The sequence below is a fragment of the Lutjanus erythropterus genome, chromosome 21 (genome assembly GCF_056507025.1).
Source record: "Lutjanus erythropterus isolate fLutEry1 chromosome 21, fLutEry1.hap2, whole genome shotgun sequence".
Taxonomy (NCBI): domain Eukaryota; kingdom Metazoa; phylum Chordata; class Actinopteri; order Lutjaniformes; family Lutjanidae; genus Lutjanus; species Lutjanus erythropterus.
The window spans coordinates 10,185,011-10,199,791 of NC_139337.1; the positions used below are offsets into that span (position 1 = coordinate 10,185,011).

General features: G+C 39.2%; 1 protein-coding gene across 1 annotated transcript; it reads left to right on the plus strand.

Moving 5' to 3' along the window:
- Positions 1 to 2,063: 2,063 nt before the first annotated feature.
- Positions 2,064 to 14,290, plus strand: LOC146307306 (leukocyte elastase inhibitor-like). Its single transcript, XM_084747396.1, has 10 exons — positions 2,064 to 2,203; positions 3,503 to 3,684; positions 7,045 to 7,200; positions 7,992 to 8,132; positions 9,676 to 9,793; positions 10,054 to 10,196; positions 11,662 to 11,739; positions 12,244 to 12,333; positions 12,418 to 12,598; positions 13,974 to 14,290. The coding sequence occupies exons 2-10, from the start codon at positions 3,508 to 3,510 to the stop codon at positions 14,198 to 14,200; spliced, it is 1,311 nt and encodes a 436-aa protein (XP_084603522.1). The 5' UTR covers positions 2,064 to 2,203; positions 3,503 to 3,507; the 3' UTR covers positions 14,201 to 14,290.
- Positions 14,291 to 14,781: the final 491 nt, after the last annotated feature.

A 14,781-nucleotide genomic window follows, 5' to 3' on the forward strand; every position in this document is an offset into this window, starting at 1 on the left:
GAGCACATGATCACACTACTCAGCATGCAGTAAGCTTTTAATCATCCTCAGTTAACCTTGTAGAGAGCTGATTCGAGTAGGGCTATCTACTGTAAGTATAGCTCCCACAGAATACAACAACATTAATAATAATAATAATAAACTTTATTTAATAGCACTTTTTCATTCACCATTAACATTCACTGCCATCCACACAAAGTTTCCCTTGAGCAAAAATAGCTATATGACAAAAAGTAAACAATACAAAATAAAGATTTAAACAGACAATATACAAGAGAATGCATTTGTATTTAAAAAGGGCTTTAAGATTGACTTAGATAAAATTAGACCAAAACCCCTGTAAAAGCACAGTTAGAATTTTTAAAAAGAGTTTTAAAACCGGATAAGGAGTTTGCCAGTCTGATCTCCAGAGGAAGCTTGTTTAAAAGGTCATCTTTGGTCCTCAGCCAGGATTGTTTGATAGCTAATAGAGCCTTGGTGGAGGATCTCAGGGTTAGGACCAGTTACGTAGTTCTCATATTGTCTTTGATTTATTAGGTATTTCATTGGAAAACTTAAATGTAAATGTTTGGGTTGGCTGTGGTTTAAGAGGAAGTGCAAGTCAATGATCTCTTGCTCCTCCAGTTTGCAGGTCGAAGCGTCCTTGGGCAAGATATTGAACCACAAATTACTCCTGAGGGCTGTGCCAATTTTGTGTGTGTGTGTGTGTGTGTGTGTGTGTGTGTGTGTGTGTGTGTGTGTGTGTGTGTGTGTGTGTGTGAATGATTGAGCACAAAATCATTGTGGGGCACTTTGGTAACAAAGTGCTGCATTATTCCTGTGTTGTATTGTTGGTACCTTGCATGTCATCTGCAAACTTAACAATAGAGTTCTCTCCGTGTCAGGGGCTGCAGTCATGGGTGTTCAGTGTGAACAGGAGGGGACTGAGCATGTAGCAGTGGGGGACTCCGGTGTTGAACACAAGAGTGGAGGAGATGAGACCACCAATCTGAAGTGCAGGGGGGGACTTACCATTAGTTGGCAATTGAATTAGGCTTAAAGTTAGCAAGGGCCAAATAAAACACCTCACAAACCTAATAAATTATATCTTTCAATGAATCCATACACTAAAATGCTGTCAGAATGCTTAATTAGTGAGTGTCTCAGAGCCTCCCCTCTAACCTGGACTGTTCCATGATCTTGCTGTGCATCTGCAGAAATGATTCAGGAAGACAGTAGACAACTCCTGCAAACAAACAGCTTGGTGTGGTGTGCAGACTGTTGAAAACTCCAGTGAAGCTACCTCGGCTGTGGTGAAAAAAAGAGGAAGCAGGACGATACTAAAGAACCAGTTTGTTCACCCTGTTGCCATCTAGCAAGACACACAGAAGTATCCACCATCCTGGTGCCATACTACTATACTTATTTTCATGACTTATTATTTATTCAAGGCAAGGGATGTGGTGGGCCCCATCCACCCCTGCTAAACTGTCTGGGCATATCCAATTGCAGAATGTGGCACGCAGGCCGAATCTGACACGTCAGATGGTTTGGTACACAGAATTATCTGGGAAATTGTCCTTAGAAACTGGTTGAAATACAGCAGACAAGATGGATTCTTGCATGATCTTGTGATCTCACCAATCCAGCTGCCTCTCAAGCTAAGCTCAGGCCCAGAGTGTTAAATTTGCCCACCAGCTTCATGGGGGAGATTATGTTTAATGCTGAGCTGAAATCAACCAACAGCATTCGGGTGTAGGTGTTGTTTTCCTCAAGGTGAGTGAAGACTGAGTGGAGGGCAGTGGAGGTGGCATTCTTCTGTGGATCTGTTGGTTCTGAATGCGAACTGGTGAGGGCCTAGGCTATATCCAGTGCCCTCATAAATTTGATAATCACATTTCTATGCTGATGTTTCTGGAGATTATTATTTTGTCTTCGTCTCAGCAGTCACCGGTTAGTTCTGTTCAGGGTTATGAGAGGTAACTGTGGTTAGCACACTCTTACAGTGCACATCCATTGGACAAGACAATACCCAAACTATGACATGGTTGGGTGTGTCTTTGACTCAGTGAGTTGATTTCTAGAAACTTTCTCAAGCTGTGGCAAGACCTAGTTGATCTTGGGTGTGTCAGAGCGTAAAATAAAAACAGAGGTGGCTCAAACAAGTCTTCCTATAACCGAATCCTTCTGCATCACTTGTTGACGTGAAGAAGAGTGTCTGACAGTAAGTACAGGCTGCGTATTTGATTTTGTTGATGAGAGTGATAACTAAAGATAACAGGCTTCAGTCAGGCTTTAAATACCCAGCAGTTCTTCATTTATGCTGTTTTCACCTGGTTTCCAAGGGCAACAGAGTTTGAGTAGAAATGAGCGATATCTGTGTGTTTTTACTGAATGTGATGACATTTAACTTTTGTTTAAAGTTCTAAATCAATTCTGATTTCGATTAATTGGTGAGTTAAAAAATAACGGTGAGGGAATGATGGGAATTTGTCTGCACATGTCTGGGAGGGGATACGGTTGTGTGAGGACACTGCAAAGTTGCAAAATGAAACACCAGTAAAAAGAGTTTTCTAAAGGTTTGCATGAGCTGTTTAGTTTTTAGATGTATATTTGATAGGACAGTGAGGACAGGAGGGGAGGATAGAGCAGGAGAAGGACAGCAGCAAAGGGCTGCAGGGAGGAGTCACACCCACAGCTGCTGCAGGCATTTCATAGCCTTGGTACATAGGGTGTATACTCTACCAACGGCGCTACTAGGCTGCCAAAGCAGCTTAAAGGGACATTTCACCACAAAATAAAAAAAACCTCTTGCCTGTAGTGCCATCTATCCCTCTACATTGTTTTGGTGTGAGTTGCTGAGATGCCTGTCTTCTCTACAATAGTAAGTGGCACTAGTCTTGTGGTGGTGAGAGTGCCAACTAACACATTTGAAAAACTCAACAGCAATGTCTCTTGCCAGAAATCATGACTCAAAATAATCCACAGATCTTGTTGTGAGATGTTTCACGTAGTGACTACTTTTTTTCTGCAGTAGAATCTAGCTTTCTAGTAGAAAGAAATTAGTTACATGAAACTTCTCACAACAAGGATTATTTTTTGAGTGCCATTATATTGGAGAGACGGCAGACATCTCTATGGCTGAGATCTCCAAAACTCTGCAACTCACACCAGAACAATCTAGATGGATAAACAGCACTACAGACCAGAGGAAAAATATGTATTTTTGATAGCTGGCAAATTAAACTAAGAGCAAAATACCTGGATTTCATTCAGCTTCAGTGAAGCACTCACTCCTTGAGCATCCTCATGAAAATTGCAAGAATGCAGACGAAGAAATATTCTCATCTCTACCTGTGGCTGAAAAGGAGATTGATGGCTACAAATTTCAACTAAAAACCATTCATGTGTCACATAATCGGGGAATCTTGTCCAAATAGGAAGGTGTAACTTGTCAGATAGAGGGATGTGCTACAGTTTGTAATGTGATGAATAATTCTCTGCTGTCTTTTCTTTGTATTAGACAAAATGGCATCATCAACTCCTCTATCCAAGGCCAACACCACCTTCTGTCTGGATTTGTTCAAAAAGCTGAGTGATAACGACAAGACCGCAAATGTCTTCTACTCTCCGCTTAGCATCTCTTCAGCCCTGGCTATGGTGATGATGGGGACCAGAGGAAACACACACACTCAAATATCAGAGGTACAACACACACTGCGAAAGACCAGCAGTACAGAAGTTGCAGTTCTCGAGTTGACACACCCATTAGAACCGGTTTTGTGTTTACACGGTCACTCATGCCAATGTCACATAGTCTATAGATCTGGTTGGAATTGTGCCACAATGTTATTACATAAAAGGTGTGGGTCACAGGTTTCTGTTCTGTCGTTGTTTCCTTAAAGGGATAATTCATCCAAAAATGAAAAGTCAGTCATTATCTACTCACCCTCATGCCGACTGAGATTTAGTGTTTTTAGTCCACAAAACACTGCTGGAGTTTCACAGGAAAACTGTGTTGCAGAATCTCCCAAACAATGAAGGTAAATGGTGAACAGTTTCCAAACCTAAACAACAGGAAAAAAAATGCCTCCATACTGCTCATCTGGTGTAATCCAAGTCTCAAAAGCCCCAACATGCTAAGTTGACAAATATTTGCACCATGTCAGCCTGAATCTTCACTGTAGATCCTTAGCTTGGAGCCACATTTACATGCACACTGTCTGAACTGGGTGTGTGTGGTGTGACAGTGTGCAAACGGCATGTCAGGACTTTAGGAGACTTGGATTATGCCAGACGAGCAGTATGGAGGCATTTTATGTTTTATTTTATGTTTCCTTCCAGTTGTTTTTTGTTTGGGAGATTCTGCAACACTGTTTTCCTGTGAAACTCAGTGTTTTGTGGACTAACAAAAGAAAGAAACCCGACCTTCAGTTGGCATGAGGGTGAGTAGATAATGACTGAATTTTGATTTTTGGGTGAGCTACTCCTTTAAGTCTTGACCTGGACAACTTCAACCGAACTGTCTGGCAGAGTGAGGTGTGGCAGGAGAGGGTGTGTGGCAGGAGACGGTGCCTACACATGCTTTAATTACTCATTCTGTCGACCAGAGCCAACAAAACTGGTAAGGATCTGTTCTGTTCTGACTCAGGTTACAAGAAGAGGTGTAGTTACATTGTCCCATGAGGGGCAGACAACAAAAACGAGCAGCAGTAATGCAGCAAAACCAAAATGAGAGTGAGATGGCCCCATCTTGAGTGAATTTCAGTGCTCGAAAGTATCTAAGTATGCTTAATCATGTACTGAACTACATGTACTTTACTTGAGTATTTCTATTTTCTCCTACTTTATACCTCCACTTTACTCAATTTCAGTGACAAATATTGCACTTTTTTTTATTGCACTTCTTCTCAGCATTAAATCATTTACGTACGAAACATGTAATGAACTTATAAAATCTGCATCTGATTCAACAATCCAACATTATAGGGAGTACTTAAAAGTGACTTCACTCCACAATATTATTTATATGTTAATACATCAGTTCATCGCAGGGCTCATGACAGGAACTTATTTTTGTTAATATTTTTCTTCTTCTACTTTAGTAACATTTTTAATACATGAATTTAACTTATCAGGGATTATTTCTACAGAATGGTATTGCTACTTTTACTTAAATAAAAAGTATAAGCATACTTCTACCACTGAATAAGTATAATTACTTGCAGCTAATGTTCACACTGGACTGACCCTGATGATACTTGGCTCTACAGGCGGCTGCCAACAGTACAATAACTAAACTGGAGGGAGTACTCCGCCCCTCCTCTAAAGTCCTATAATATAACTGAGGAGATAAAATACTTACTTATCATAATGACTTCTGGGGCCTGGGCCTGGTGGGTCTGTTTGGTAATCCATCCATGGCTTTATTATGCATATCAGAAAAATAGCCTGTGATAAAGGAAAGCAACAGGAGACAAAAGCTTAAAAAACTGTACATTGTACTGTACAGTAATGACACAGCTTTGCACTGTGCAGACAGCACAGTATAGGAAAAAAGGAGTGAGAGCTGCAAAAACACTCTCTGTTTAAGATGACATTTATGATTTTTGGTGTTACAGAAACCTACTAACTAACTACATTTGGGAAAACAACCCATCTTATTTTAGGATAGGAATTTAGCTATTACAGGGTCATCCTGACTGAAGAATTTCCTAAGTTAGGTTTATAATTTCCTCTGACCCATCAAAGCTTAAATTTTTGTCCATTCACAAACTACCATTGTAACATTATAACACAGATACAGACATGACAGGACAAGTACTGATTGAAGAATGTGGTTTACAGCACTTGTAGACTTGTATTTTTTTCAAGTCTGTAATTTTACTCTTACTAAAATCTGCATTACAGTATGTAATCTAGTTATTTACTTAAAAAAAACACTACTGAGTAGCCCTACAATTTGAATTAATATCCAAACCTTTCATCTGCATTTTTTGTAGAACAGGCCAGTGAAAACCGTTTTATATATGGATGAAAAAACAAACTTTGCAGCACGCAGGTCAGATTTTCAAGACTCTTACCATCACTGATAAAAGGTGGAGTAAGCAGTTCTAGAGAAAGATAATTAATTGTTCAGTGTCATTCCCAGGATGGTCCTGGCAATAAGACTCAGCAATCAGCTTTCTCCAGAACTGCTTACTCCACCTTTTCTTGTTCCCAGCTGTCAAGACTTGGGATGTTGATGATGCAATATTTTCCTTTGAGATGTGACGTTATAAGCTTAACAGTTTCAATAGGAGTGGGAGTAAATGTTTACATCATTGGCAGTCTTTCAGTGGAATTGTATTGATAAGCGACTCTGACTTTGTATGTTAACATATTGGTGTAATCTTGCCTGTACATGTCATGCATGCCTTGGTGTGTATGTATGATTCAGTGAGGCTGTAGAGAGGTTTACCTGCCTCCAAAGAGTGCAGTTCCAGTATTTTAGTTGTGGCTAACCTGTGCATCAATCTACACACACACACATGCATTGTGGAAGATGAACGATTTTGATGATTATTTAATATACTGATTATGGGATTCTTTGTCTCTAAGTTGTGAGGAAGGAAGATTGACGTTTGAGTGTAAAATCAACGGAACAGTGAACTCAGAAAAGTTGCTGTGCTTACACATTGTTAACATCTGAAGAAAGAATTATTGAATCAACATTGTCATGGAATCAGCAGCTGTTGTTTTTGTACATAAGGCAAGACACTATGAAAGACCTTCAGAGAACACTGTGCTTGAGTCTTCTCTCCATGCTGCATGAAGTAAAGAGATTTGATTCATCACACCGTCTTGGTAATTCTTCAGTATTACAATCTTGAAATGTATCCATGAAATCAGGCATTTTAGGCCGCAACAATCCCAAAAAACAGCCTGCAAAATCCTGGAGGGACTGACATATAGTGTAAAACATATGTAATTAAAACACTGTGAAATAAAAAAAACGTTGATTTTGACTTCATGGGAACTTTAATAGTGATCCAAATAATAAGAGAAGCTACCATTTGCATCCAGGTCCTCGCCTTCACTGAGTCAGAGGAGCCGATGCAGGAGGAAGAAGAGCAGTCAGCGATGCAGTCGCAGTCACAGATGCAGTCGCAGATGGAGACACGAAGGATGATACAGCAGCAGATACAGCAGCGCTCCAGACTGCCAGCGTATCTGCAACAGGTGCTGACAAAGCCAAAATTATAGGAATGAAAAATGTTTTAGGCTTGGTGGTGTCATCTGGTGAGGAAATCTACAATTTTGGTACCATTTTTCACGCATAATATCCCACTGCTTTGCTTGCCAATTTCCAAAATGTTGCTACATCATCAGAATTTGGTCATATGAACAGTAATATGAAGCGTTCAAGCTTTTAAACAAACAGATTTGTGCTGCAGATGGAAAATTCAACATAATGATAGGCAGTGGGTAATTGTGTGTAAATGTTTTTTCAAAAGCTTGTACATGGTGTATTTATTTAAGTAGTTTGTCTGTTTGGTCTGTTTTTGTTCTTATCCATATTCTTTTCAAAAGGTGCTGGGGTGTCGTGAAGAGAAACTGAAACTTCTGAAATACATCATTTGTGGGTGGTTTTGCCGATGGTCACTCTAATTACAGTTAACTGTGAAAACAGACACCAAGATCATCCATTTTATGTCATTATTATTGGGCAGCATTGCATGTTGTCCTCGCACATTAGCACAGACAAACTGAGTGATATAGAAGGACAGTAGCATCAGATAACAAGGAAACAGAAATTATATTTTTGGCCCAGAAAAAGAAAATATAGGTTCATTGATTAGCTCACTGTAACAGTGCTAGCTGATTTTGTTGTCTGTTCTCATCGTTTAACAGGTAAGCTGACCATAAGGCCTATGATTCCTATCAACATAATACAAAGTTGTCCCTCATCTATCACTGTCTCAGTGTGTCTTTGTAACTTGCAGGTCTTCTATGGTTGTGGTCTTTTGCAGTGCCTGAAACCTAGAAACAGTGAAAATGACATCCACGCAAAGTTTTCCCAACTGCTGAGCAAGCTCAACAAGGAAGATGCTCCGTATTCCCTCAGCATCGCCAACAGGCTGTATGGAGAGAAGTCCTACAAGTTTGTTGAGGTGTGTGTGAGAGAACATATCGTGCTCAGCTTGAATCAACTAATTGGTGAAGGAGGGAGTGAACTGCTGCCCTGTAATTTAGGCCTGTGGATAAATATAACATGGCATTAAACTCATGTGTGAATGTTCTTGGTTATTCCCAGCTACCTTTACCTAAAAGAACCCAATTTGCTTTCTAATAGATGGACACAAACAAAAAGTTTTGGAGCCAGAAAACATTGCATTTAAATGTGACATTTAGATTTGCCATTTAGACAAAAAATGCCTACTTGTAAACAGTATAAATGATTTTCAATGAAATCACTTAATTGGGTTTATTTAAAACTACCTGAACAGTAAAACTCCATGTTTTTGTGCCCACGTGACTAATGGGTACAACAATTTGTCCAGTATTGATGGAGCCAGCAGAAGCAAAACTGAGCTAGAACATAATCTCTTTTGGCAAATATGCACAGTCAAAGAAAGTCCAATAAAAGTGCTTGTTTTTGCCACTAACAGGCTCGGATTATTATTATTATTATATAGCATTATGGACAGCGTTGCTATAGAGATACACTTTGTTAAAGAGTAAAATATATTTTGCTTAACCAGAAACAGCTGTATTATTGCTCTTTCCTCAACTAACCAGACTCCATTTACAAAACTGTACTCTTACCATTTCCATCATCACTTGAACTCGACAGAAACAAAATAAAAGTTATGAAAACCACCTTTGTTCATCTTTCCACTGTTCCATAATGATCAACTCTGGTTGTTTGGTCAAAATGAGCCCTTGAATCACTGCGTTAGATGTGTAAATATTCTAGCTGTACATGCTGTTTCTCTCTGCTGCTTCTTTGTTGGTGATTGTTGGAACGGTGGAAAGATGAACTTAAGATGTTTTACTTTGTTTCTGTCTAGTTTGAATGAAGTGGACAACAATGAAGATGTTAAAATTAGAGTTTTGTAAAGGGAGTCTGGTTGGTTTGACAAGAGCAATGAAACTGGTTCAACAAAACGTATCTTACGTTTTAACAAAAGGTCCATCTCTGTAGCGATCTTTTCCATAATGGTGTCAGATGCTTAAAATAACAATCTGAGCCTGTCAGTGACAAAAACAAGTAATTGGCACTGACAGTGTGCAGGTGCCCACAAGGATTAAATTGTTGCTCAGGTCGCCTCTGACGCCTGCAGCACTCTCCATCAGTACTGGACCAACTGTAGGGTTCAAAAATACTGAAGCTACACTTTAAAGTTTTTCATTTCAGTGTTAAAGTGTGCACAGTATATTTTACTTATGTCATCTTTCTTACCAATCAAATCCTGCTATGCAGTTGCAGTAAAAAACAAACAAGCAAATACATGTATTGCTCAGCTAACACAGTTAATACAGCTAAACGTATGAGGCAAATAGATGATCAGCCCTCAGGCAATCATACTGACTGAGTTCAGCTCTCTACTAATGTTGCCTTTATTTCAAAATAAGAGCGTCCTTTTCCTTTATTGGCGAATGTGACTATTTAACTGTGGTATGCATATTCAGACGTGCTATTTATGATTTAAGGAGTACCTGGCAGATACCAAAAAGTACTACAGCGCTGAGCTGGAGCCCGAGGACTTCAAAACAAACTTTAATGGAGCCAGGACCAACATCAATGGCTGGGTGGAGGAAAAGACACAAGGTAGGTCTCACATAAACATACACACACTCATCAATACATAGATTGGGAGCTACATCTAGGGCCCCTTGCCAAGCCTTCTTCATCTCACTCTGCCCTTAATCCTTATAGAGACAATTCACCCCAAAATTAAAAGTACATATAGTCCCTCTGCCCTGTAGTGACACTTTTTTTTTCCTACAGTAGAATCTATCAGAAGTACTGTCTTTCTTGAAAGAAAGTCTTCCTCGTTGATGATGGCCTTGTTCATTACTGTTCACCAGGTAAAATCAAGGACTTGCTGTCCGAGGGAGTGTTGACCGAAATGACCAGGATGGTGCTGGTCAATGCCATCTACTTCAAAGGCAGCTGGGACACCAAGTTTGATGAAGCTGAAACTACTGATGCTGAATTTAGAATAAACAAGGTAACGCTGCTTAAGAATGGAGGAGGAACAAAAGCAGCATTTTGGGTTTATGGAGTGATTTTGCTGGATAGGACACAGTTTACATGAGGTCTGTGATACAGTCTCTGCCATGTACAGTGTACTTTGATAGAAGACCGTTACAAAACTGTGTTGATTTAGCTGGATGGAAATTTACAGCTCGAAGTGAAAATGTCATTGTGTTGTATCTACCAGTTTGATTTGCTGCAGCTCACACTATGTAAACCTTTCACTAATACAAACATATGGATATATGTATTAGAAACTGTACAGGATATTTGTACACACATGATGTGTAACATTACACAAAAAGAAAAGAAAATCTAAATAATTATTGCCATAGTAATAATTCACAGAAGAAATTCACAGGATGGTTTCACAGTATGAAGATATTACACAGGCTGATCTTACAGTAAAGATAAAAATGTACAGTGTATTGTAGAGGATAACTGCACATTAGAGATGAAGGAGTAACTGTATGTATATATAGAATAAAAAAAATAGATATCAGATATATGAAGTATATAGCATAGTATATTAATAAAGAAACCAAATATATTAAAGAAAGTAAATATACATAGTATATATGTGAAATATATCAATCAAAATGATCAGAAAAAATATCAGGATGATAAGAACTACCTAAAATGACAGAGGCCATCTTTGGGAAAAATGTATTTCATGTTTACTTTGATGTTTTAGTTCGGCCCGTGTGCTATCTATTAATATTGGTAGGCGGGATTTATGACTTACACTGTCTGCAGCCTCCCATCAGGGGACAACCAGGATGCTTTGGCTTCACTTTTGGGGAACTGTGATCCTATCCACTTCTATTATATGTCATTGACTGGCCATCACTAATATTTGGGAGCATAAATTACCATTTTTCATATATTATTAGTCATGTGACTGTAATGGTGTGTGGGTAAAAACAGAAGTCCCAGAATAAGTTTAAGGCAGTTTACTTCAGGTAGAGGACATTTGAATCATGAATCTAGACGTGTATTTGTGCATAATAAAGAAAGGAATATCTGGACAAACAATGAATAAACTTAACAACGAACAGAAAACGTATCAGGCTAAACAATTTGAGCATGTTTGGCACTGAGGTAATCCAAAAGTAATGGAAAGTAATCAGGTTACATTACTGATATTGTGATGCTTGGATTAGGTTACTGACTATATTTTTTTAACAGGTAATTAAGAACTGTATCAGAATACATTTTGAAAATAACCAGCTCTGATCTTATTAAGATTAATATGTTCAATGGCTCCAAAGTGATAGAAAACTATAAATATACTAATTTATTCAGGTTATTAGTGTGATGTGTATGACATGATGACAGAATGTCAAAGGTCAATGTATTACAGTTTTAGGGTGTGCGAGCTTTGAGAGAATTACTGACTCAAGAGCAAAAGTGCCTGTTCTGTTTCCTTTTGTCTTTAGAACAATACTAAGCCGGTGAAGCTGATGCACCAAAAACAGGATTTTCTTATCGCCTCCATCCCTGAGGTCAGCTGTAAGGTAATGTCCATGTTTTTCAACAGTAAGGTTTTGTCCATTTCTGTTTGCCATGTAATTTGATATTTAAATAATTCAAAAACTGATTATAATGACATATGGAAGACAGATTTACAATTATCCAAAGAACAATTGACCCTTCCTAAGTCCTGCCCTTTTTGCTCTCCAATAACAGTTGAGCAAACATTTTCTCCCCAGGAAAGCAAAGTCATGGTCCCCCCCAACTCTGACTCTGATTGGCTAGCACTTGTTTTTCTTTGTTGGTTCTTTTCAGTATAGAGGAGCACAGCACGTAGCATATCTAAGTGCAAGAAACAAGGAAAGAGGCTGTTGACTGAGGTTCCTCAAAAGGGGGTGCAATTTACGAAGGGTATTTCCATAGACGTAACTACTAAAGTAATAAAGGCTGGGACTTTTTTCTCTCCAAATAAAGACCCGTCTTTTAGGATGAGCAAATCTGTTTATGTTTAAATGAAAATACATTAAAACCAGAATGTTTCTGGACAGGTCCTCATGATGCCCTATAAAGGGAAGGACCTCAGTATGGTCATCATTCTACCTGATGAGATAGAGGACGACACCACAGGCTTGGAGAAGGTAGGACACAAGCATACATACAGTAAGGAAACATATATAAATGTTAAAGAGACAGACTAATAAGTGATACTGTATCCACACTAGCTGGAGAGTGAGCTGACCTATGAGAAATTTGTGGAGTGGACTGGGCCAAACAAGATGAGGGAAGAGGAGGTCAAAGTGAGCCTGCCTCGATTCAAGATGGAGGAGAAGTACGACTTGAACAATGTCCTGATCAGCATGGGCATGACGGATGCTTTTGATGTCACAAAGAGTGACTTCTCCGGTAAGACATATGATATAAATGTATAGACTGCGTAATTATTTTGAAGGTGCAATATATAACATTCAGCCTCATTAGATGTCAGCAAACAACAGTTGTGCATGTCAGGAAACGTGCATGTTAGTGCGTGAGTTCCTTTCTGTCTGTCTTGCCTCCGTTTTCACATAGTGTTTAGTGAACAGTGTGTGTTCCATAGATTATATTATTATAGTAGTATAAGGAACCAGATACGGCACACAAAGATGGCACCCATTCAGTCCAGTGAGAATTGCTAACCTGGCTCATAGACTAAAAAAAGCTTTCTAGCTTCTGGGTGTACTTCTTGGATATACGAACAACTGAATATACTCAGTAGCGTTTCCCTGCTTGTCCCCACCAGCGAGTTCCTGCTCAGCTCATAGACTTTATATTGCAACAATGTCAAATTTTTAAATTGCTTTTCTCGGTTTTACGAATATGAAACCTCCATGGATCAAAAATTCTTACAAGAACAATGTTTTATGGGCTGCAGGGGAGTTTTTCACAGCAATACAATGAGCGACCACTGGGAAAAATTGGGAAGGCTGAGTGGTAACACCCTCCTTAGGTTTTTGTATTACATTTGCGGTTTGTTTCCATGTTTTGAGGAAACAAAGCGTACATTTGTTTTGGTCTGACATGCCAGTGCTATACTGCAACCTCTAGTGGCAGTGAATGTCACTTACAGCACCTATTATCAGCACAACTTAACAAACATATAAAAGAGCACCACTTACACCACAGAAATTTAAACATCATTTAGAGACAATCCAAGAAAAGACATAACAGTAATAGCTTGATTAGAGATTCATAAGAAGTGCAGTGCAAAAACATTCAAACTCAAACACTCATATTGCTGAACCTGTCACTACATATCTGACAGTCTGACAGTAGTACATGAGACGATTAATGTGTGAGAAATCAGGTTCCTCTGGCTCCTCCCGGTGGTACTTATAACCCCTTGTCTAGGCTGAGAGAGAGTCTGAGGGATTAAACTGGTCCAGAGTGAGCTGATCTTGGACTCTTAGTCCACACTGCTCCATCTAGGATACAAAATGTGGATAAAATACATTTTCAGTGCCTTGTTACCAGGTAACAGCCTTGTGTTTATGTGTGTATTATGTGTGTATGTAAAAACAGACTTGAGGTCTAAATAAAAGCTCACAGACTGGGCATAAGAATCCACCACACCTTAACAGAAGCTTCCAACTCAAAACATTAGTGATGATTATTATTCTTCAGCAAATATGAGAAAAATGTATTTTTATAGAAGTTACCAACTGTAGCTTTAAATGATCGCTCTTCCAAACTGATATAGTGTGGGTGGTAAAGTGATGGACTGTCTCTCCCCTGCTGACAGGCATGTCTCCTGCCAACGACCTGTACCTGTCAAAGGTCGTCCACAAAGCTTTCGTGGACGTGAATGAGGAGGGAACTGAGGCCGCTGCTGCCACTGGTGCTGTTGTGTCAACTCGCAGTATAAAGATTCCTGTCATCTTCAACGCAGACCACCCCTTCCTCTTCTTCATCCAGCATGACTCCACCAAAACCATTCTCTTTGCCGGCCGATACTGCTCCCCTGAATAAGTTCTCATCTGTGTTCCTGTCCTTTATTTTCATGGCCAGGATTTTGCAAGAAAGCCTTTTAACAGAAACCATGGTGCTAGATTAAATCTGTTTAAAATTGTATGCATGCATTCATTTTCCACAAGCGATTCTGTCTTTATACGCTGCCTTTCACTGTTGGCAAAATGGACACATACTCTGTATTTTCTTTGTTTCTAAACCATGTTTGTCCACATTCTGTATGTCCCTCACTGTTTCCTCATTGGCATCATGCCCAAATCCTCTTCATTAGTGATCTACATCCCACTCACTGCACCCTCATTCCTTTCATGAGTTCATTCATCTGTCACAGGACCGAAAGTGTTGCAATTGTTTCCTGCGGTGTTATTTGCAGGGTGTTTGTGTTAAATGCCAAACATAATCTCAAATGGAATTAATTTCCATCTTCCAATTTATATGAAAGAATGTGTAAATATGACATCTGTTCAATGCACTGAATTTATAATTACACAATTTCCTTACACTGACAATGGAGTAAAGGCCTTCGGTTTAACAAACAGAATAGAGTAGCGTATGAATCTGTGTGTCATGGTGTTTCAATC

Coding starts and splice junctions, on each gene's coding strand:
- LOC146307306 (XM_084747396.1), top strand. CDS start 3,508: ATGGCATCATCAACTCCTCTATCCAAGGCCAACACCACCTTCTGTCTG. Junction 9,794..10,053: donor GGTGGAGGAAAAGACACAAG/GTAGGTCTCACA, acceptor ACTGTTCACCAG/GTAAAATCAAGGACTTGCTG. Junction 11,740..12,243: donor TCCCTGAGGTCAGCTGTAAG/GTAATGTCCATG, acceptor GTTTCTGGACAG/GTCCTCATGATGCCCTATAA.